This window comes from Mytilus californianus, unplaced genomic scaffold, assembly GCF_021869535.1.
Source record: "Mytilus californianus isolate M0D057914Y unplaced genomic scaffold, xbMytCali1.0.p SCAF_19, whole genome shotgun sequence".
Lineage (NCBI taxonomy): Eukaryota > Metazoa > Mollusca > Bivalvia > Mytilida > Mytilidae > Mytilus > Mytilus californianus.
Genome location: NW_026262667.1, coordinates 1,834,224 through 1,858,766, shown reverse-complemented (window position 1 = coordinate 1,858,766; position 24,543 = coordinate 1,834,224). Strand labels below are relative to the sequence as shown.

Sequence of the window (24,543 nt, the reverse complement as noted above, 5' to 3'; positions counted from 1 at the left end):
TTTAACTTGAAAACAAGTTAATGGACCTCTCTTCTTAAAAATTCGTAAGGGTTCCGCGGAACCCAGTGTCTCGCCTACTTTTTGCTGTTAATCACAGGCTCAGCAAAAATGAGGAAAAAAATTAATAAAAATATTCCTCTCTATACTATCTTTTGATTGTAAGTAGCTTCTGTCCAAGTTTGGTAAAAGTCCAGGATAGTTTATGAATCTAATAAATGTTTTAAAAACTTAAACTGCAGACTGTATGTAATGTTAACTGGAAGAAAAACTAAGTCCATTTATAAGTAAAATACAAAAAAAATGGAACAAAATTTCCTTCTAGATACTAACTTTTAATCATAAACAAGCTTCTGTCTAAGTTTGGTACAAATCCAGGATAGTTTAAGAAAGTTGTTAAAATTTTAAAAACTTTAACCACAGAGTGAATGTAATGTTAACTGGCAGAAAAACTAAGTCCATTTATAAGTAAAATACGGAAAAAATGGAATTTTTTTTTTACAAAATTTACTTCTGGATACTAGCTTTTAATCATAAACAAGCTTCTGTCCAAGTTTGGTACAAATCCAGGATAGTTTAAGAAAATTGTTAAAATTTTAAAAACTTTAACCACAGAGTGAATGTAATGTTAACTGGCAGAAAAACTAAGTCCATTTATAAGTAAAATACGGAAAAAATGGAATTTTTTTTTTACAAAATTTACTTCTGGATAATATCTTATGATCATAAACAAGCTTCTTTCCAAGTTTGGTAGAAATCCAGGATAGTTTAAGAAAGTTATTAAAATTTCAAAAACTTTAACCACAGAGTGAATGTAATGTTTCCTGGCAGAAAAACTAAGTCCATTTATAAGTAATATACGGAAAAAATGGAATTTTTTTTTTACAAAATTTACTTTTGAACATTATCTTATGATCATAAACAAGCTTCTGTCCAAGTTTGGTAGAAATCCAGGATAGTTTAAGAAAGTTATTAAAATTTCAAAAACTTGAACCACAGAGTGAATATTTGTGGACGCCGCCGACGACAACGACGACGACGGAATGTAGGATCGCTATGTCTCGCTTTTTCGACAAAAGTCGAAGGCTCGACAAAAATGCCATTTGGCTTGATTATGTATGAAGATTATTTGTGCCAATTTTTATAAACAAATCACCGATGACATTTTTTTGAATTAGATAAATAAGGGATATTCCATTAAAAAGAATGTACCAGGGTCGGACGGCAATTATAAAAAATCCCGTTGGTTGTTGATGTGTTGAAGCGTTCATGGCCAGTGGCCCTTGATGTTTTGAGAAACTAAGTATTGTTGGTTGTTGGTCTTCTTTGACAGTCAGTTTTCGTAACTGTCGGTTTAATTGTGTTATTTTTCTTTCTTTATTATTATTTGTTTTGCAAGGACTTATAAAACCGATTGTTTTTGTCTCCTGCTCTTATCGTGATATTTTGGAAAACAGAACTGTTCCCGCGACTTACGCAGCAACAGGCGCAACGTTGTATTCTATTTTTATCTTTATAATACATGACAGCGATGCTCATTTTGTTCAACCGCTAGCTTTATACTGAAAATTGCCAACAAGTAATGTGTAAATACGAGTAAAATCGTATCTCCAGTCAAAAACAACATTGAAAAACAATGGATGCCCTAAACCGGAAATGAAGACGATTACAATACTGGATCAGATTCCGGGGTAGTTCCGGGTTTGCCGATCAAATACAATAAAAAAATAATAATTCCAGGCAGGTGATAAAATACATCTATGATGATGAAATATAAACACTAGAATTGAAAACCAAAAGATATATGGAAAAGAAAGAAAAAGCATGAGATATTTTTAATATACAGAAACTCAAAATAACTTTTAGTTCACAAATTTTCATGTCAAAATCAATGAAAATTATGTGACAGTAATTTTCTTTATCATTCATAAATGTTGATATTACATGTGGATGTTTTTATAGAGTAACGTATACATATATCTTCAATTGCAAGAGGTAATTTCTTGGGTTGGGGTATCATCAGTGAGCAGTAGCTCGCAGTTTCACTTGTTGATTCTTCGTATCCTTTGTCTGTGTCATCGTAAACTTTTTTCAAACAACTCTGAGCCAACAAAGCCAATTGGAAGCAAACATGGCCAACATACATTAAGTTCACAGAACAATCCATTTGCAGTTCTATAGACCACAGTTCTAATTTTCATCAGTGATTTTTATAATAATAATAATAATAATAATAATAAATTCTTTATTTAAAGAGGGTAAACTCAGTTAGTTACAATAAACTAATCTTCCCTGAGGCCCTCACATACAAATTACAATACAATCAAAAACAGATATTTACACATAGTTAATTTACAGTCAATTAGTTCAATGTAATATTACTAACATGATAAGATATAAGGCTGTAAAATAAGATTTGAAATGTTTCAAACCCTGGTGACCAAACTATATTTTTCATATTTAAGATTTAAAACACAATGAAATTTGATCTCATTTCTTCCCTCCACCCCCCCCCCCCCCCCAAACTCCCAGTTCCCTCCCCCTCATACCCAGGTTCCCTGAATCCTGTCCACCCCCTAAATTGTCCAGCAACTATAATGTTTAAATAGCAATTCCTTTGGTTGTGATAAATTAGAATAAAATAAGTTAGATATATTCCAGTTGGTTCTTGTATTATTATGAAACGACTTCCTGTTGGTTGGTGTTAAGATACATGGTACATTCCTCTTGGTCGTGGGGGTGATTAAAAATCTAATTTTCATCAGTGATTTTTATAATAATAATAATAATAATAATAATAAATTCTTTATTTAAAGAGGGTAAACTCAGTTAGTTACAATAAACTAATCTTCCCTGAGGCCCTCACATACAAATTACAATACAATCAAAAACAGATATTTACACATAGTTAATTTACAGTCAATTAGTTCAATGTAATATTACTAACATGATAAGATATAAGGCTGTAAAATAAGATTTGAAATGTTTCAAACCCTGGTGACCAAACTATATTTTTCATATTTAAGATTTAAAACACAATGAAATTTGATCTCATTTCTTCCCTCCACCCCCCCCCCCCCCCCCCCAAACTCCCAGTTCCCTCCCCCTCATACCCAGGTTCCCTGAATCCTGTCCACCCCCTAAATTGTCCAGCAACTATAATGTTTAAATAGCAATTCCTTTGGTTGTGATAAATTAGAATAAAATAAGTTAGATATATTCCAGTTGGTTCTTGTATTATTATGAAACGACTTCCTGTTGGTTGGTGTTAAGATACATGGTACATTCCTCTTGGTCGTGGGGGTGATTAAAAATTGTCTTCCGACCCTAGTACCTCCTTTTAAATGGAATAGCCCTAAACAGCCAAAAATGCAGTTTTTTTTTTTACTAAAGTCATGAAAATGTGATAAAATAAATCATTTCCAAAGAACTGTTACACAAATTCGAAACATGCTTATGTAGAGAAGATATTCCAGATGTTTTTAGAAAAATCCGCTTACGTTTATCTTTTAAAACAAAAAAGTTAGGTATGTCTTTCCAAACGATAGAAATGTCAAAGAAACTGAAATGTCCAGTAAATGTCTAAAATTTCGACCCCAATTATCTCTAAAAGTAGCACAAAAGTATCTATTTTATTACATATTTGAATTGACTAGGTGAAAAATAGCTTGTATGCAAACTTTCGTCAAAAATTCACTGTGGGATCAAAACTGTATCATATGCCCTTTACCCAAATTTCTAACCTAATACGGGACTGACTGTTTGATCAACAGACGTACAATAGAAAAATAATGCCCCCTTCTATAGGCGTATTTTTCAAAGAATGGACATTTTTACCAGTCAATAAATTACAAATCTGATTTATAAAGCAGATACATTTACTGAAATTCTGTTTTTCTATACAAACTCCTATAACCATAGATACATACCTTCACAAGCCTACCAGGCTGTAAGAAAGGGAGTAAATATTGTGGTTTCTGTATAAATGTCAGTAAATCACTGCCTAAGTTGTCTAACTGTTGACGGATTTTATAATATGCTGACACATGGTCTTCATTAGGTACTTCAATTGCGCCATATTTCACTTCCATTCTTCGAAGTTCTTAAAAAAAAAATATATGTGATTTACATAAACTAATGTTACTTTTCTATGGAAATCATATTATATTTCAAATGATTTTATAATTGATGGCTCATGCACATATTATTGAACATTATTACTTTCAATTAAAAAAAATTATGGCATCATAAGAAATCAAAAAACCTTTGTGAGCATGCTCACACAACCCACGGCCCCACATTGTCACTGAGTAAACCAAATCTTAACAGATTCCTGAGTTCAAAGAGTCATAACTCCTACAAAAGTCAACTGATAAAAATTTCTTGTGGATATGCACAACTACATATTATATCCTTATTATCTATAAATTTCCATGAAATTCTGTAGTGTGGTTTCATAGGAGTTGCAATGACAAACTGTTGCAGTTGTATATTTAGACCAAAATTCTAAGTTCAAAGGGCATAACTCCTAGAAAAAAAATGCTGTATGATTGACATATACTTTTAATTCATATTTATTCTACGTGCTGTTAAAGAAATGTTTGTATTTGGGAGGGATAATCACAACAATGGACAGGTAGTGGTATTTTCTCCACAAAATTCTAAAGAACTATTCAGGTTTTTTTAAATTCTACTGTAGGAAGTTATAAAGTGCTTACAAAGAGCATCTATTAAAATTCCCTTAAATATGAGATATGCATGCTATTTTTTTAAGGAATTTAAAATGTAGCATTTCAACAACATATTTAAAGAGAAGTAAGTGCAAATTCACTTTTTGGAAGTAAAGATTCCGAGTATTTTATTTGTATATGCCCTTCAGTTTACGGAAAATTAATTTTTCCTGGCTATGTTTATAAGCTTCCATACAGTACACATCCTTGATAATTATAAACAACCCCTGAATGCTTTGCTATTTGAAGAAAAATAAAATTCAAGGTTTTTTCATCACAAAGTCAAAATGTGTTGATGTCATACAAGAGAAGGGGTCAAATGAAAGACTGACCACCATTTGGTTCTGAATAACTTTTTCATACTCACTATCAAACAAATCAGGTATTGCTGCATAATTCTGGAACTGATAAAAAGATCTCTCCAACATATATTCTGGATTTATTTCTTCCACTCGTAACAAGTTCAACACCATGTTGTAGGTCAGATGAAATGCTGAGTTTAGGTAATCTGGCAGACCCTATAAAAATAAATTGGATAAGTCTGATTACCATATTAGGAATCATGCACATACTTTCTTTACTTTTAAATTTACTTTATCGCTAAAATCTAAAAATCACTGAGTATGAAAAATCTACAATTAACACAGCTTGAAGAATTATAGAATTACTACAGTATAACCAAAACACTTTTTATTCTTTCCAAGAGATAAATGAATTCAACTAGTTATACAACAAAAGTAATATTATTATAATTACCTTGACAATCTGTTTACCAGCTTGAGGGCTCATTTTTTCATCAACCATTAAGATAACAATACCTCTGTCATCAATACCTCTTCTTCCTGCTCGACCACTCATTTGTATATACTCTCCAGATGTTACCTAATTATAATATTATCATGTTAATGACAGTATGACTACCATTTTTTTACAATGATTTCTAATTTAAAGTACTGTCTTAAACCTTAATCAATATTGAGACAATTCCAAAATAGCAGAGTATCTTTGTTATAATCTAAATCTGAAACATAAATTCCTATTCAATGAATAAACAAATGTTTTAACCACAAACAAATTTTCATCAATTGTCCACTCAATTTTTTTGCTGTTAAATAGAATGTGGATAACAATGTACAGAACTGTTTTTTTTTTATTTTAAGAATAACTTAAACTTAAAACTGATGATGTGAGAAGGAAAATTGAATAAATTAGTATGGCAAATTCTTTCAGAAAATTGGACCTAGAGCTAAATAACCTACTATAAAGAACTAATAGGGCTCACATATTGTTTACTATTGTAAAGAAACATAGTTATGTTATACAACAGGCAAAAGAAGAAAAAGAGAAATTTGATTAGATATGTGTCAAATGTAATCAAATAACTATAAACATACCCATCTGAAGTCTTTACCATCAAACTTCCTAGCACTTGTAAACAATACTGTCCTGGCAGGCATGTTCAATCCCATGGCAAAGGTTTCAGTAGCAAATAAGGCCTAGAATACATATATGAATAATTAAATACATAATTAAACTGTCACAAAATTCTATCTTTTCAAAACTTCACTGAAGCATGATAAAGTGGAGCAGACATCTTATTCTGCTTGAAACAGAAATGTACAGATGCTAATACAACACATACTGTGGATTCATTTATTTTCGTGGGTACCAATTTTCGTTGATTGAGGAAAACTTGCATTTTCGTGGATATTTGATTTCGTGGTTTTGTGGTTTCTGCATACAAAGCCTTTAGAAACTTTGTAATTCGTTGAACATTTGAATTCGTGGTTCACCTGTACCCACGAAACCCACGAAAATTGGTACGCAACGAATAATAATGAATCCACAGTACTACATATCCCTGGTCCATCATAATTAATGTTTCACAAACATAATTAATCACAGAACTGAACATTTAATTTTAAATTACTGTAACATCACTGAAGGGCCTCATATACTACATGCAACTGAGATGAAAATGCAACTGTACAAGTAATATCAATTATGTACCATAAGGACTTATTCTGATATCAGAAAACTTATCATTGGGTGCTGAAGACGATGGATATGTAATACCTATCTCTGAAATTTGACATGAGTCATCAAAATTGCCTGCATACATCAGGTATGTGCATTTATACAATAAATAGTTACCATTTATTTTTTTCCCTAATCTTCATTTATACTGCCAATCAAAAATACAAGGAATGTTTAATTATCAATAGTTTTTAACATTTAAGGCTCCAGTTTGATTAAAAAGATTTTGTAGGTTTGAAATACAATGTAATATCTTTAGCAGATAAAACATGTTATAACTGCTTCCATAAATAAAATTACAGCATACATACTGGAGTGTGTACAAAGAATGAAGAAATTACTGTACATGTTGTAAGGTTTCTATTCTAATCAACCATTTCATTATGAAGTTCTAAGCTCTTATTGTACACATGCAATACCTTCCCAAAACATACTATCATACCTTTAATAATCCTTCAGAGAAGAGGATTTCTATGGTTTCTTTCAACAGAGGTAACAATCCACCATGATGTATACCTATACCTTTCCTCAACAGAGGTAACACTGCCTCTACCTGAGGTAGTTTCTTATCTTCGTCTGATAAAGCATCTATAGCATTATTAAACACCTCATCCACAAGACCTTTCTCTTCCTCTGAAATAAAACCATGTAAAAAATGATAAAATTTTGTGTTCTTAACAAGTGTGTGAAGTCATATACCTGAATATATTCTTGATTGTATGAAATATATGAAAAAATCTGTTTCAGGGAAATTTAAGTCTTATATTAATAAAATATATAAGATAAATCAAGAAAGTATGACATTTATGAAATATATAGAACATATTGATTGATTGATTGTTTAACACCATTTTCGTGGCAATTAGCTTTTAGTGCTGGAGGAAGCCGCAGTGTCCTGAAAGAACCATCACCTTTGGCAGGAAAACAGAAAATCCGAGTTCAATTTAGATTGAAGTTGAACCAGTGTTGACAGGCTAATGATTCAGTAGATGCACTACTTAGAGAGCACTTGGCTATTGAGGCAAAGAATATATATATATAACAATTCATGAAAATATTGCTGTTTTGGAAACCCTGTACTTTGCCATTTTTTAGACATTCAAAGTGTTTTCTACAATGAATTGATAATGAAGGTAATTAAATATTATCTTTATAGTGAACTCGGCAAGTCAATTCAAATGTTTAGATACCAAAGGTGTACATTTAAAATGTGAAATTAGTCTAAGAAATAAGAATAGTTTTGAAATATACAATCCAAACTGAGTTCCTTGTATAGAAAACCATATTGTTCGGTAAATATGTCATTTCAGCCATAATTTTTACCTGTATTAAAATCTAACTTGGACATCTGCAATGCATACGCTTCACAATCTTTCTTACTGAAGCTGAACACAATCACTGGAGCAAAATTTCTTTCCATTATCATCTTTATTATTTTGTAACAATTTGACTCATTATCTGAAAAAAGGAAAACATCAAATTATTTTTTAAATGATTTTCCTAACTACCACATAGTCAAGAAATATTTTACAAAGTGATATTTTTTGTAGTTATACAACATTTTATATGACTTCATATGATTTGTTTGAATTGTTCATGTGCAGAAAAAGATACTCAGTTAAGTTATAAATGTATCAAGCAAAATGTGCCGTTTGTTATAATTAGACAAAATCTCACCTACTTTGTACTTTTTGAAAGTTCAACTAATCATTGTAAGAATCCTTGTTGTATACAAACATTTATACTTAACATTCTAGCATCCTTTTTGTAACCTCTTTACATTAGTTTTTACCTTTAAAACCTCCTCTTCTTCCCCTCTGGTCACCCTTTGCAGCATCACCAGAATCTCTTAGCACAGACATTGCTGTGTTAAAATTCTCTTCTCTAAACTCTCCCTGGAAAAATTTATATATTTACATACCAAAATTTTGTTAACATTGTACATACACCTATATGACGAGAAACTTTGAAATACATTGGATTTTAGGACTAATCTGGTCCAACATCATACACAAGAGTGCACACGCTGAAATGTCTGGCCTACTATACAGACCACTGATTTTATGTTGATAGTCCTAGATATAAATTTTTACTACAAGTATCACATTATCATTTATGATCCAAGAAAATGAGGTCAAGGTCAGATAAACCAAGCTGGAAATACATGTTCACCTTTAATACAATCATTCCATACAGCGAATATAGATGACATATTGCTTATAGTATAAATGAAACAGACCAAAACATGGAAATTATATATTGACCAATGAACAATGAAAATGATGTCATGGTCAGATGAACCTGCCATACAGACATGTACACCTTAAAATCATTCCATGCATCAAATATAGTTGACCCATTGCTTTTAGTATCTAAGAAACAAAGTTAACCAGGAAAACTGAACATTGACCAATGAACCATGAAAATGAGGTCAAGGTCAAATAAAACCTGCCAGACTGACATGTACATTGTAAAATATTTCCATACACCAAATATAGTTGACCTATTGCATACAATATTAGAAAAACAGACCAAAACATAAAAACTTAATTTTGAGAAATGCACTGTGAAAATGAGGTCAAGGTCAAATAAAACCTGCCAGACTGAGATGTACATCTTAAAATATTTCAATACACCAAATCTAGTCCACCTATTGCATACAGTTTTAAAAAAACAGACCAAAACACAAAAACTTAACTTTTGCCACTAAACCATGAGAATGAGGTCAAGGTCAGATGACACCTGCCAGTTGGACATGTACACCTTACAATCATTACATATACCAAATATAGTAGACCTATTGCTTATAGTATCTGAGATATGAACTTGACCATGAAAACTTAACCTTGTTCACTGATCCATGAAATGAGATTGAGGTCAAGTGAAAACTGTCTGACAGGCACGAGGACCTTGAAAGGTACGCACATACACCAAATATAGTTATCCTTTTACTCATAATAAGCGAGAAATTAACATTACAAAAAAATTTAACTTTTTTTTTCAAGTAGTCACTGAACTATGAAAATGATGTCAAGGACAAAGGACTTATGACAGACGGAAACTTCATATCATAAGGCATTTATATACAAAGTATGAAGCATCCAGGTCTTCTACCTTCTGAAATATTAAGCTTTTAAGAAGTTAGTTAAAGCTGCCTCTCCTACTGGATCACTATCCCCATGTCGAGCTTTCTGCGACTGAAGTCGCAGGCTCAACAAAAATGTCCATGCCTATAAATAACCATACTTACATTTTCATCTACCACTAAATGTATTCCATCTCCACCAGCAGGGAATATGTAATGCTGTAATGGTGTGGGCCTGTAATCTGTATATACTACATGACATGGCTAAAATATAAGAAAATCAACTTATAAAATATCTGCAATTTAGTTTTTTTCACTTTCACTAAAAAATAAAGTGCACATACTGTGGCTTTATTTACTTTTGTGAGTGCTAAATTTCACAGATTATGGAAAATTTGTATTTTCCTGGATACTTAATTTCATGGTTTTTTGTTTTTATGTACTTTGTCGAAAATTGGTATTGAACAAATAATAATGAATGAACAGTACCCCTTACAAATGTGTTATGATGTAAGGATACATGTATGTATTTTAAATTAACATATTTCAGAAAAGCTGCTATCATAGTACCAATCTATAGCTATGGTAATTCATTCATCATAGCTGAACTGTAAAGGTGAGAGCATAATGTTAAGAAGGAGTAATTCATTCTCACATGAATCAATACTAAAGTTTAAAGAAATCTTTGGCAAGTAAATATTCTGAGAAAGACATAAAACTTCTCATAAAATGAAATACAGAAAAAACATCAATACTTATTCAAAATATCCATAAATCTTGTTTTTACGTGCCTGTTTATGTAAATGACATATCCATTCAGCAAACTGTCTAGCGTTTGGTATGGTGGCCGACAGAAATACATAATGGACATTATCTGGTAATAATATAATGGTTTCCTCCCATACAACTCCTCTCTCTGAAAAGTAATGGAAATATCAAATGCGTAAAAAACCTTAGGCAAAAGAAATGAGAACTTTCTTTTATTTCTTCAACTTAAACCAACAAAATTGTAAAAGTGTATGTATTCATATAACAAAAACAAAAAAACTATCTCTCCTCATTTCTGGGTTGAAGTGATCACAGGTGTATAATAACACAAATATAGAGTTACATTAACTAATATCTAACTTTAGGAATTATGTTGATGAAGCTCACGGAAATCTTCAATTTAACTACAGGAAAATTTGTTATCTTGACTCACTCACTGTTAATGCTTTACATCAACTTCCAAGACAATAAATTTCCCAATTATTCATGCAAATGTGTCACATGTACATCTACCACACATTCTGTTATCTATTTATTGTCTCAGATTATATTGCGAGTTGTCTCTTTTGATTTATTGAAGGCCTTTTTTAGCTTCCCTTATGGTATTAGTCTTGGCCCACTGTTGACGGCTATAAGATAACCTGTGGCAGATATGCAGACTTTCACTTCGATATTGAATGGTCTTAGGTGTATAGTGTTCTCAATAAGCATAACTCATATCTTTATATTGAAAAATAATTTTCTTTTTTACAATAGCTATCCCTTACCTTTACCATTCATGTAATGTATTTCATATAAAAGAACATTTTCTAGCTTTAACATTCATGTAATGTAATTTATATGGAAAATTTTCTAGTCTATATTTATAGACATCGCTTACCTTTATCTCTCATGTAATGTATCTCATCAAAGATAACCCATGCCACTTCTCTCATAATCTCTGATCCTCTGTATAACATACTTCTCAAAATCTGTAAAAATCACAACAGTTTATACATAAATCAATCATACATACATCTATTCACACTGAAATAAATTTGTAATTTACCCTGGCAATGAGTTATGCAGAATTAAAATATTTTTTTACAATTCAGTAGTACCATCAGTATCTAAAATTATTCAATCCACCAATAAATGATGCCATAATACAGGTTAAGTTGTTGCAAAAAACCCACATATTGAAATATGGACAGTAAATTTCCTTCAGGCTGAATATAGACATATCTTCATTATCTTAACTCCATATTGGGAAATTTGTAGGTACTTGTTCAAGTTAGTTTATGACATGAAATAGGCAAAATGATTTTTAGTCTTTCATCTTCCTATTACTGGTTTAGTCATCTCCGTGCTGAACATCAATATTCTTTGTTACTCAAGTCAATTTGTTTGTTTAAATATGTTGTCCAGATTATTATGTATTATTTTTTATTTTCATTCCTTGTTTTATATCCTTATGAATCAACTTCTGAGATAATTTTTATTGTGGAATTTTTTGCTTTAATTATGAAAATTACTGTCTTTAAAATTCAATGTATTCTTCTGCATTTAATCATGTGTAGCAAGAAAGTAAATATAACAAATGTATGAAATAATAAATTGCTTCTCCGAGCGCAGCTGGATATGACCGCAGAGGTCCAACCCTTAACATTTGGGGCAAAAATGGACACAATATTCGCGCTTAATACAGGTCTGAATTTGGATTGTAATTAAATATTTGACACATAATAATCTGAAATCTGAAATGAGAAAAAATTGTCCCCCCTCACAATTTCTTTTTTACCCCCCACCCCAATTTTTTTTTCACCTCCCTCCCTTTTTCCAAAAAAAAATTCTTTCCCTCAAGATATGGTCATAATCTCAATTCAAATTTCCAATGGAGTTTCAAACCATAATTACCCATTTAAATACATCATAAAAAGTCTTAAAATAGAAAATGACATACATAATCATGGCTAAAATTAATATTCCTTAATCAACATTTCTAAATAGTAACTTCTAAAAATAAATTGACAGCCAATCACCTAAAGACAATACAACATTTCTTTATACATAATTTAAAAGCAGTGTAAGGGAGGTAATCCAAACATAACATTGTACTTTTTTTTAATTGTCCATTAACCAGGAAACCCTTGTTTTTTCCCCTTTTTTGCCCCTAATTCCTAAACTGTTTGAGCCATAACCCCCCAAAGCCAATCCTAACCATCCCTTTGAGATATGGAAACTTGTGGTATAATTTCAGAGAGATCCATACACCGTTCCACAAGTTATTGTCTGGAAACTAGAAAAATGCTTATTTGGGCCCCTTTTTGGCCCCTTATTCCTAAACTGTTAGGAATATAAACCCCAAAATCAATCCCAACCTTCCTTTTGTGGTTATAAACCTTGTGTTTAAATTTCATAGATTTTTATTTACATTTACTAAAGTTATTGTCCGGAAACCAAATGTCTTCGGACGACGCTGACGATGACGTGATACCAATATACGACCGCGGTTGTATAAAAATTATAAACTAACTGAAAAGTTTCAACTGACCTCTGTAGTCATTATAAGACAACTGGCTGTAGGGTTAATGGTAACATCACCTGTCATCAGACCAACATCCTGGAACTCCTCATACAACTCTCGATATTTCTGGTTACTTAAAGCTTTGATTGGTGTTGTATATATCACTCTCTGCTTCTGTTGTAATGACATGGCTATGGCATACCTGAAAATTATTCATTAATATCAAGTTTTAGAGAATACCAAAGCAGATGTTAATTCAAAATAAATGTAAAATAAAAAAATGTTTGATTGGCTGAAAAATAAGACAAATATGTCAATATAAATGTAAATCATCAATTAGAATAAATAAAAAAAAACAATTCTACAATTCATATAATCTGTATTTTGTCTGATGCCAAAAATATATGCCATGTCAGCCACTAGTCTGATGTCTTGGATTAGTAATGTAAAATTTGGACTTGTAAGTACAGTACAAATTTCGCGAAAGGCTTCCCAAACTCTGAACACCAAGTTTTTTCTTGGTGTGACACCAGGAAACTCCGACATCCCTCCCTAAATTCTCGGAGAAATTTGGGAGTATTCCCTCCGACTTCCGCGTAAATTCACTACCTTTTGTTTATTGTATTAGTGACATCTCTCCCAGTCCGGTGTGATGCGGTGTCACACCAGGTAATTAATTGCCCTAATCCTTCTGATCTATACCGGCACGCGACAGTCAAGGTATGTGAGATTACTTATGTATTTAAACAATTGTATTTCCTGTCTATTGATAATCAGGTTATATTTCTGATTGCTTGAAACAAATAAAAGATTTAAAAGCAAAACGTTGTTGTTAATTCTTTCAATTACACTGTACATTTAAAAATAGTTTTATTAAAAAAAAACTATATTTGATTTTTACCTCGTTTTTTTTCTGGTCAGTAAATTAATATTTCATTTACAAAAGAGATATACTTGTGTAAAAATAAACGGAGACTTACGCTGAATAAATGTGGGCAGTTTAAAGGAAAATTACATGTCTCAAAGTTTTGTATACAAGTAAAAAAGAAAATATTATTCACTATTCGTTATGCTAATAAGTCCACGCCATTTTCATTTTACGATTACATAATTGCTTGAAACAAATTAAAGATTTAAAAGCAGAATATTGTTGTTAATTCTTTCAATTGCATTAAAGTTTTATAACAAAAACTATACTTGATTTTGACCTTGTTTAAGTTCATCGGTAAATTATTTTATTTACAAAAAGAGACATACTTGCGTAAAAATAAACGGAATCTAACGCTGAATATAAAAGTGAGCAGTTTAAAGAAAATTATGTGTCTCAAAATTTGTATATGCAAGTAAAAAAGAAAATACTATTCACCATTCGTTATGCTTAATAAGTCTACGGCATTTTCTCTTTATGATTTGTTGGCATTACTTTAGGATAAATAATTACATTTCGGCTACAACAGGAATACTTCTATAGCTGCATCAACTCCTCGTTGCATAATATTCATTTACGCACAATGAATGTAAACTTGTGCGTTGTATAAAGGAGTGATTTTTAAATTTTTTTAAAGAAATTAATTGCCGTGGGAAGACGATACACATCTCAGTGATCAACAGTCCGTGGTTGAACTTTGAACTTGACTTCGCTCACAATATTGAATGCTAAAAATAGTGACATCAATTTTGTCCACGAGATTTTTATTTGGCGGGAAATATTATCACGTAACGGTAAACTCAGGTGACCTTTCTAGATGACCGGGGGAAAATTCATTCGGGGTTTAAATTTGCTTTGGAATGATTGACATTTGTATGCCTTAAGATTGAGGCTTTAGAAGGTCCTTTTACAATTGATTAACCGGAATCTAAAATATAATCCTTTTCTGAATAAACGAACACCAGCCTTTTAATTTTACGTTTCTCAGTCAACACAGGACATAAACCTGGACATTATTTATACGTCCATGGTTAACAATATACATAAATGGTAGATGAAAACAGGATGCATGTCGTTCAGTTCCTGTTGGGCTTTGGTAGAGATCCTCTGTGAAAATGTGTAGATCGTAAAAATCCGATCCACATTTTTTTCACATATTTCTTTCTTGTAGAACACGATATAATTTCATTTAAATATTCTATAGTATTAATTGTTGAAATACTTCTTTTTTTTATTTCGCCATGGACTTTTAACGAGCAGTAAAATACGAATTGCGCCCATCCAATCTTATTTTAAATAATAAAGGATCAATAACAGATCATAACAGAGATAAACAACACATGATTTTTTTTTCTTCATATAATTAAATTATGTTGTGATTCTTGTGTTGTGTCTGGGCGGGGAATGTCTCTCAGTGTTGTGTTTTTATGAATATAGGGCACATTGCATACAAAACGTCCCTTCGTTCAACAGAGTTGTCACTTTACAGTTTCTTTTCTGAGTTCAAATATTTCAAGTCGGTAATCTACCGAGGTAGTGAAACATAATATTTTACATTGCAAAATAAATTGAAAGTAACAGAGTTCACTTGTTGATCCGATAAATTAACTCTTGGGTTTAGATTGGACAAATTACCGTAAAAACATCATTTTGACCTGACTATAATAAAAATACAAAATAAGTGTTTTTTTCGTATTTTTATAATGTACGTTTGTACATTTTATTTCAAATGACAATGACATGGGGCAAATACATACAAGAATAATTATCTTATTTTGAATGAAAATGTCACATTTTTATCTGTCAAAGAAAGGAAATTTTAATACCGTGTTTTAAAGCACACAGGTGCAATCAAGATCGATTAAATGTACAAAGGTAATAAATCTGGCTAATCCGATTATGTTGTCACGCGTCATTAATTTTCAGTACATCCGATGGGCAATAAACCAATTAACAGCCATGCGGTGTTGGGAGAGAATCTTTGGAGGAAATTGGGAGTATAATCCGTGATTCGCGGTGTGACACCGCTACACTCCGAAATCCGTGATTAGAGTTCGCGATTACAAACTCTCTGTGCGTACTGTACATGCAAAACTTTTTCAAGACTTTTTTCATTCCAATCAGTTAGAAATTATTTTTTTTTCAAGTAATGTGGGATATACAATTTTTACTGTCTTTACACTTACACTGCCACAACTGTTTTCCCAGCAGATGTGTGGGCTGATACTAGAACTGATTGGTTGTTTTCTAAGCATAATAAAGCCTCTTTCTGAAAAGGATCTAAAATGAAGGGGTACTCTTTGGCCAAGGTATCTGGCATCTTAGTTAAAGGCACAAACTCAGCATCTGGGGGTAATGCAACCTGTTAAGATAAAAAAAATTCTATGGTTACTTTATTTATTTCCATTAATTTTCATTGGTGACAGTGGCTTTTTGAAGAAAAAACTTACAAAGGGATTTATTTTCTCTCATCTTAGCAAGGTTAATGATAATATGTGAATCACACAATAAGACAGCTATTCTGTTGTGTGCAATTCTATTCATTGTGTAAAAAACTTCAGCTTTAGCAATTAAAGAACCTTAGTGAGTGCGCTCACATACCCCACGTCCCCACATTGTCACTGGAGAAATAAAATAACTGTAAGAAAAAAAAATTGTATAAGAAAAAAAAATTGAATCATAATTTCCTGTCGATATGCACATCTACATAGTATGTCCTTATTATCTACAAAGTTTCATGAAATTCTGTTTAGTGGTTTCAGAGGAGTTGCGATGACAAACTGTTGCAGAGGTATATTGAAGCAAATAAGTTCAAAGGGGCGTAACTCCTAGAAAAAAAATTGAATCATAATTTCCTGTCGATATGCACATCTACCTAGTATGGCCTTATTATCTGAAAAGGTTTCATGAAATTCTGTTGTGTGGTTTGAGAAGAGTTGTAATGACAAAAGGTTGCAGTAGTATATTGGGCAAATAAGTTCAAAGGGGCGTAACTCCTTGAAAAAAAATTGAATTGTAATTTCCTGTCGATATGCACATCTACGTAGTATGTCCTTATTATCTACAATGTTTCATGAAATTTTGTTGTGTGGTTTCAGAGGAGTTGAGATGACAAACTGTTGCAGTAGTACATTAAAGAAAATAAGTTCAAAGGGGCGTAACTCCTAGAAAAAAAATTGAATCCTCTTTTCCTGTCGATATGCACAACTACATAGTATGTCCTTATTATCTAAAAAGGTTTCGTGAAATTCTGTTGTGTGGTTTGAGAGGAGTTGCGATGACAAGAAACAGGACTGACGGACTCACGGACTGACAGACAGACGGACGGACGGGTCAAAAACATTATACCCTCCGCAACTCGTTGCGTGGGGTTTAATAAAAGCTCAGTTGGATCTCAGATAGATTTATAGTAACTTTACCTGACCCAAGCTGTTGCTCTGATTTCATGTTGTATCATGTGGAAATATCATAATAAATGAAGATTTACTAATTTTACTTTCCAGGCTATATAAATATAAACCAGGTTTTTTTTTATGATGAATGAACTGGTTTTCTGCAAGAGAAAAAATTGCAAATGAAATGAATTTTGCAATTAAGTGTTATGCTATTAAGCAGAGAAGACTGTATTGCATAAATTTAAATGATGGCTACACAAGATTTGTGCTGGGTAATATGATACTAAAGGCTTTAATGGTGGTAATTAACCATTATAAAATAGGTCATGGTCAACAACAACAAAAAATAATAAAAAGTAGGCTAGGCTAAAACACATAAATAACAGTGCCTGGTGATGATTCAAAGCCTGACTGGTTTCGGTCCTTCATGTCCCTTCTTCAGAGGCAGGATAATGGATTGAGAGTTACACACTATTCATAGTGTCTGAAAGTTATCTGTTACAGGATAAGTTTTATCTGTTCACTTGAATATTTGTTTGAATTTTCATAAGTTACGGTAAATTTCATTCAAATGATTTTGTATGTTACGGAAAACATAGAACAAACATTTGGGCTTCTATTGTGGCCTTTAAAATATCACATATGGTAGTTATGCAATCTTGATGTTTTGGCTTATGATAGGTCATGGACCACACTATGTACAATCAAGGTTATATATTAAATATAACTTACCTCATGAAGACAAGCCTCTGCAGTCTCTACTGTGTGGACCTGAATTCTTGGCATTACTTCTGTAGAGCTGGAATTATATACCGAAACATAAATAAATTTAATTGATCTTTCAGTTAATAGTTGCATTTTTAAAAACTTTATTTCTGCTTAATAGCAAATGCATATGTACAATCATCAATAGCAACAAAACATATGGCCTCTACATTTGCTAGTTACAAATGAATATAGGAGACAAAAAGGAAAACTTAACAGGAAGGTTATGTAGTGGTACATGTATATAACATTTTCTAAAAGTCTGGCAACATTATCTGGCTGGTTTTAAAAAATATATAATGAAAACTGTTTTAATTTTTGTTCCATTTCCAATTTGTTAAAACATAATTTGACCATGTAATTTCTTTAGAAAAAGAAAATAGCTTTTAAAACATGATAGCCAACCAGATGTTGGTTTGAAGTCTGTATCTCTCTACTCTTGAAAAAGGCCTCTAGCCTTTTCTTCTAAGGTTGGACCATTGGTTGAAATGTTTCTGGGCCTTGTGTTGTTAAACCTCCTTGCAAGGGTTACATAAAAAAGGTAAAACTGATTTCATTTCAGTTTCATTTCCTCATTACATTTTTGAAAATACAAAAAAGACATTTTTGAAAATCTACCTCATCTCCCCAGGAAAATAACTACCAAGACAGATCAGCTAGTAAATTTATAATGGAACAGGTCAGGATAAATGAATAAATCTTTGGAAATGCTATAAATTAAAAGAGTATTCATTATAGTCCATTCACTCAATATACATGATATATTCAAACAGAGTCAACTATTTTTTTCTTTTACATGTATTTATGTATGCATAAGTATCATTTATAAAGACATGTCTATATCAAGTGAATCTTTACTGAATAATATACAAAAAGATTTATAAAAATTATTTTATTACCCTGCATCATCAGCTAAACTCTTGATCTTTTTCATTTTTGGTTCTTCATTATCTTCCTCTACATCAACAGAATTTGCTGGTCTCTTTGTTCCAACAATGCTCTGCAGTAAATTATCAGTCCTGAAATAAATAAATAAATAACATTCTGTTGAAACATCTTCTACTTGTGAATTTGACCCTTGGAATATTTTAGCTCTAACAAAGACATTTGCAGGAATAATGTAATGTATTCTGTTAGTCTACAAATTTTACATTTCCAACAAGCAAAGAAATAAAATTAGATGTGGAGAGACAAAACATAGTCCTACTGAAAAATAAGGAAATTAGAAGTTCTGAGAAAAGTGGGTCACCCAGAATGAAAGGCGAACTTCATCTCTAACTCACCATTATATAATAACGAAAACAAAGGTATGATTGTTTTCTGTCTCCTGTCCAAAAAAATAGGGTTTGTACTTTAGATTTTTATTGTATTAATTATTTTAATCTTCTTATTCCTTTATGACAAAATCTGGAAAAAGATTGATCCCAATTTACCTTACACTGTAACACACATTAATTGGTCCATGCTTGTTGGAACTTTTAAGTGACAAAAAATAATTTAATATTTTTTACTGGTTTCAAAAATTTAAAGGCTGAAATTTCATTGGCTGATGTAATAATTACCAGAACAGAAAGTAGAACAGAGTGCTGTCAGATCCTTGTAAGCAAAGCATTGACACAGGATCTGTAACTTAATTTGTATTTTAATCAGATTGATTCTTGTTATCATTGTAAAAGCAAAGCTTATTGTGAAAATGAAACAAAGCAAAGTGTCATTCTTATAGGACTACACCCCTCTGCCTTTAGTTTCTAGCTATAATACTGCTTGTGTTTAATATAAACTTCTTTATATTTTATTGTTGCTGATCTACTATCGGTCGTCCAAACAGTAACACATAGGGTTGCTTGACATATGGTCTGCTGTCTAAGATTGTCAAACAGTTTCAACTAAATTTTCATACGCTTGCTAAAATTCATGTTTATTTCAGCTGATTCATGGCTGTAAGTTTACTGGTTATTCAGAGGAGAATTCTAGTCACTTGTGTGCCCTGCAGGCCTAGTGCAGGGTTTTACATCTAGATAGGATTAAAAGAACTTTATTCAGTTTTGTGTGATATGTAAACCAACCTTTCTTAGGTAACAGCATGTGACTAAGGCAGTTACTGCATAGGCAATAGTATGTTTGATCTGAGACAACTCACTATACAGTACACCCGAGAGACCTTAATACATTGTCATGATTGTAGCAGTGTAAATTTCCCTGTCCGTGTCTGAGGGTCTGTATGTGGTTGACAGAATAGAGAAAATGGGTAAAATAATATGAAATGAAAAAAAAAGCCCTTAAAAAAAGAATGCAGAAATAAAGACCCCCTTAGCAGTCATAATAACTCAAAAAAACTCCTTAACCTTGAACTAGATTAGGTTTTATTCTAATAGGAAAAAGGGATAGTTGTGGTTTCTATCTGCGAACAATAATCGTGTAATTGAAGATATAATAGTTGAAATTGTAGGACACATAAAAAAAAATATATTTAAAATCTAATTAAATGAATTAATTTTCAGGATCATGGACGTGATGAATGATCCATTTAAATGTTTATTATTTGTTAATCTGGTTTGTATATAAAAACAAGGAGATGTGGGATGCATACATTTTTGTACCTGTAAACCTCTGAAACTGAAAATGCAGGTCATGACCTGCATTGAAGAAGAAAATGTCAGGTCATAACGCGTACGAAATTTTTCGGTCCAATTTTGGTGTTGAGAGGTTTTTTTTTTTATATTCTATAACACATACTAGTACCACTGAGTTTCCGAAAAATAATCACTTTTGTATTTGTTAAGTATATAAATATTTATCATTAATTTTAAAATATCTTTCTGAATGTAATGTTTTGATAGCTGCCATTGGCACGGTAAATAAGCAAATTCTAATTTCAATTGTTTACCTTTTCAAAGGAAAAACGCTGAGAAAACAGAAAGTATATTTGACTTCTAAATACCGGAAACAATACCAGTCAGAAATACAGGTGAAAACATGTCATTTTCTAAAATCCCGGGTTATTTGAATACCTGGCGGGTATTTAAAAAATCCTGTGTGAAGGGGGAAATTCTCAGGTGTAACCCGCAGATTACGGGTCAGTTGACAGCTATGGGTATGATTACCAATGAGACATTGTTTACTCCATAAAAATGACAAATGAGCTCATTAGGGAATATTATTTCTATGCCAAATTCAAATAAAGATTTCTATGTAATAATGTATATGTCTAATCTATGGTTGGTTCTTTTATACAAATCATACAGTGTTTATCGTTATGACGTTAATGAAATAATATGAAATATTAAAACGTTGTTGCTCGACATTTTCAACTGGAAAAGCTGGGACAATACAGATTTCCTAATTTCCGTGGCACGTAGTGTAACGGGAATTAATTGTCTTCTCACGTAGTAGTTCGAAGGCGTATGAATTTTTTGGGCGGGAAAAATTATTGTGTTAAATGATAGGTGTATATATGGTCATTTCTAGCCCTGCCTTACTTGAGTGAACATCAAATTTTTTAACATGTACATTAAGAAACGTTTCTAAAATATTTTTGTTTATAAGTATGTTCAAATTAGCATTAAAGTTAAAACTTTTTGTTATATATAGGTGGTATGGCTATACAAACGTAATCGGGTGTTTATTCAGACTCTTTTCTGTCTTCAAATTATTTTCATATAGCCGCTGTCTTTTGACTGCTAGCATATTTTTTGCATTTAAATGTTTTCTTTAATGTTTTTTTTTTTTAACATTCTTATATCAAGTGCGGTCCAACAATTGGGGTTTCGCCTGGCATTGACAAAAGGACACAGGTTTCTAAAAGTAGTTTTTCCTGGTTGGCCACGAAACAATTAGATATAAGTAGAAGATATTAGGGGTAACACGAATCACCAAATAACACCGTTATTAGCCAAATAACACTTGTAATCACCGAATAACACTTGAAATTTTAATATTAGCACATATTGGTGACATTTAAACATTGATAATTAAATAATATTGTATTATAAGTGTATTTTATAACTTAATAAAATGCTCCGCAGGGCGCAGCTTGATACGACCGCAGAGGTCGAACCCTGAACAGTTGGGGCAAGTATGGACACAACATTCAAGCTTGATACAGCTCTGAATTTGGATTGTGATTAAATATTTGACACAGCATAGGTTTCTGACACAGAATGAATGTGGTCTAAGAACTTAAAAATTTTAAATTGGACATTCACCTATTATGGTCCAATATCCAAAATCTAAATACATGGTTAGATTCAGCATATCAAAGAACCCCAAGAATTCAATTTTTGATGAAATCAAACAAAGTTTAATTTTGGACCCTTTTGATCTCAATGTGGACAAAAATGATAACAGGGCCCAAAAATCAAAAATCTAAATACATGGTTAGATTCAGCATATCAAAGAACCCCATATATTCAATTTTTGTTGAAATCAAACAAAGTTTAATTTTGGACCCCGATTTGGACCAACTTGAAAACTGGGCCCATAATCAAAAATCTAAATACATGTTTAGATTCAGCATATCAAAGAACCCTAAAAATTCAATTTTTGTTAAAATCAAACTAAGTTTAATTTTGGACCCTTTGGACCTTTATGTAGACCAATTTGAAAACGGAACCAAAAATTAAGAATCTAAATACACGGTTAGATTTGGCATATCAAAGAACCCCAATAATTCAATTTTTGATGATATCAAACAAAGTTAAATTTTGGACCCTTTGGACTTCAATGTGGACCAATATAAAAAAGGGGCCCAAAATCCAAAAATTTAATACACGGTTAGATTCAGCATATTACAGAACACCATATATTCAATTTTTGTTGAAATCAAACAAAGTTTAATTTTGGACCCCGATTTGGACCAACTTGAAAACTGGGCCCATAATCAAAAATCTAAATACATGGTTAGATTCAGCATATCAAAGAACCCCATATATTCAATTTTTGTTGAAATCAAACAAAGTTTAATTTTGGACCCCGATTTGGACCAACTTGAAAACTGGGCCCATAATCAAAAATCTAAATACATGGTTAGATTCAGCATATCAAAGAACCCCATATATTCAATTTTTGATGAAATCAAACAAAGTTTAATTTTGGACCCTTTTGATCTCAATGTGGACAAAGTTGATAACGGGGCCCAACAATCAAAAATCTAAATACATGGTTAGATTCAGCATATCAAAGAACCCCATATATTCAATTTTTGTTGAAATCAAACAAAGTTTAATTTTGGACCCCGATTTGGACCAACTTGAAAACTGGGCCCATAATCAAAAATCTAAATACATGGTTAGATTCAGCATATCAAAGAACCCCATATATTCAATTTTTGTTGAAATCAAACAAAGTTTAATTTTGGACCCCGATTTGGACCAACTTGAAAACTGGGCCCATAATCAAAAATCTGAATACATGGTTAGATTCAGCATATCAAAGAACCCCATATATTCAATTTTTGTTGAAATCAAACTAAGTTTAATTTTGGACCCTTTGGACCTTTATGTAGACCAATTTGAAAACAGAACCAAAAATTAAGAATCTAAATACACGGTTAGATTCGGCATATCAAAGAACCCCAATAATTCAATTTTTGATGAAATCAAACAAAGTTAAATTTTGGACCCTTTGGACCTCAATGTGGACCAATTTAAAAACGGGGCCCAAAATCCAAAAACTTAATACACGGTTAGATTCAGCATATTAAAGAACCCCAAGAATTCAAGAATAAAACCCCATTGAAATTGATCAAGAAATAAGCAATTTATACGAAGTATCTTCTTTTGCACAATACTGTGCAATTGATTATTTCTTGCTATTGCGCAATACTGTACAATTGAAGATTTCTTGCTATTGCGCAATATTGTGCTATTGGATATTTCTTGCTATTGCGCAATACTGTGCAATTGAAGATTTCTTGCTATTGCGCAATACTGTGCAATTGAAGATTTCTTGCTATTGTGCAATACTGTGCAATTGAAAATTTCTTGCTATTGCACAATACTTATTATATAATAATTTACACATCCTGTTTGGTGTGTATCTCCTACCATATCATTATTATTTGCTTTTAAATATAAATCAGAAATAACCAACTTAAAATGGAAAATTTTAAAAGAAAAAAAAAAATCCCCCCCCAAAATTTTTTTGAACCCCCTTATGATTCATCACCCCCAAACTCAATCTCAGCCTTCCCTTTGTGGTATGGTACCTTGCAGTACAATTTCAGAGAGATCCATACACTTGAACACAAGTTATTGTCTGGAAACTAGAAAAATGCTTATTTTTGGCCCCTTTTTGGCCCCCAATTCCTAAACGTTTCGGGCAATTACCCCCAA

At 31.8% G+C, this 24,543-nt stretch overlaps 1 protein-coding gene across 1 annotated transcript in view; it reads right to left on the bottom strand.

Annotated features, from left to right (window-relative positions):
• Window positions 1-24,543, bottom strand: part of LOC127727041 (exosome RNA helicase MTR4-like) — a 43,081-nt gene that overhangs the window by 15,133 nt on the left and 3,405 nt on the right. Inside the window, exons 2-15 of the mRNA XM_052234439.1 lie at window positions 19,111-19,230; window positions 18,179-18,245; window positions 16,238-16,413; window positions 13,151-13,325; window positions 11,498-11,588; window positions 10,641-10,765; window positions 10,015-10,113; window positions 8,557-8,659; window positions 8,088-8,222; window positions 7,207-7,397; window positions 6,122-6,223; window positions 5,484-5,609; window positions 5,095-5,245; window positions 3,927-4,099 (exon numbers count right to left, since the gene is read on the bottom strand). Of these exons, the coding sequence (XP_052090399.1) occupies window positions 3,927-4,099; window positions 5,095-5,245; window positions 5,484-5,609; window positions 6,122-6,223; window positions 7,207-7,397; window positions 8,088-8,222; window positions 8,557-8,659; window positions 10,015-10,113; window positions 10,641-10,765; window positions 11,498-11,588; window positions 13,151-13,325; window positions 16,238-16,413; window positions 18,179-18,245; window positions 19,111-19,230 (1,834 nt within the window). The remainder of the gene's footprint in view (window positions 1-3,926; window positions 4,100-5,094; window positions 5,246-5,483; window positions 5,610-6,121; window positions 6,224-7,206; window positions 7,398-8,087; window positions 8,223-8,556; window positions 8,660-10,014; window positions 10,114-10,640; window positions 10,766-11,497; window positions 11,589-13,150; window positions 13,326-16,237; window positions 16,414-18,178; window positions 18,246-19,110; window positions 19,231-24,543) is intronic.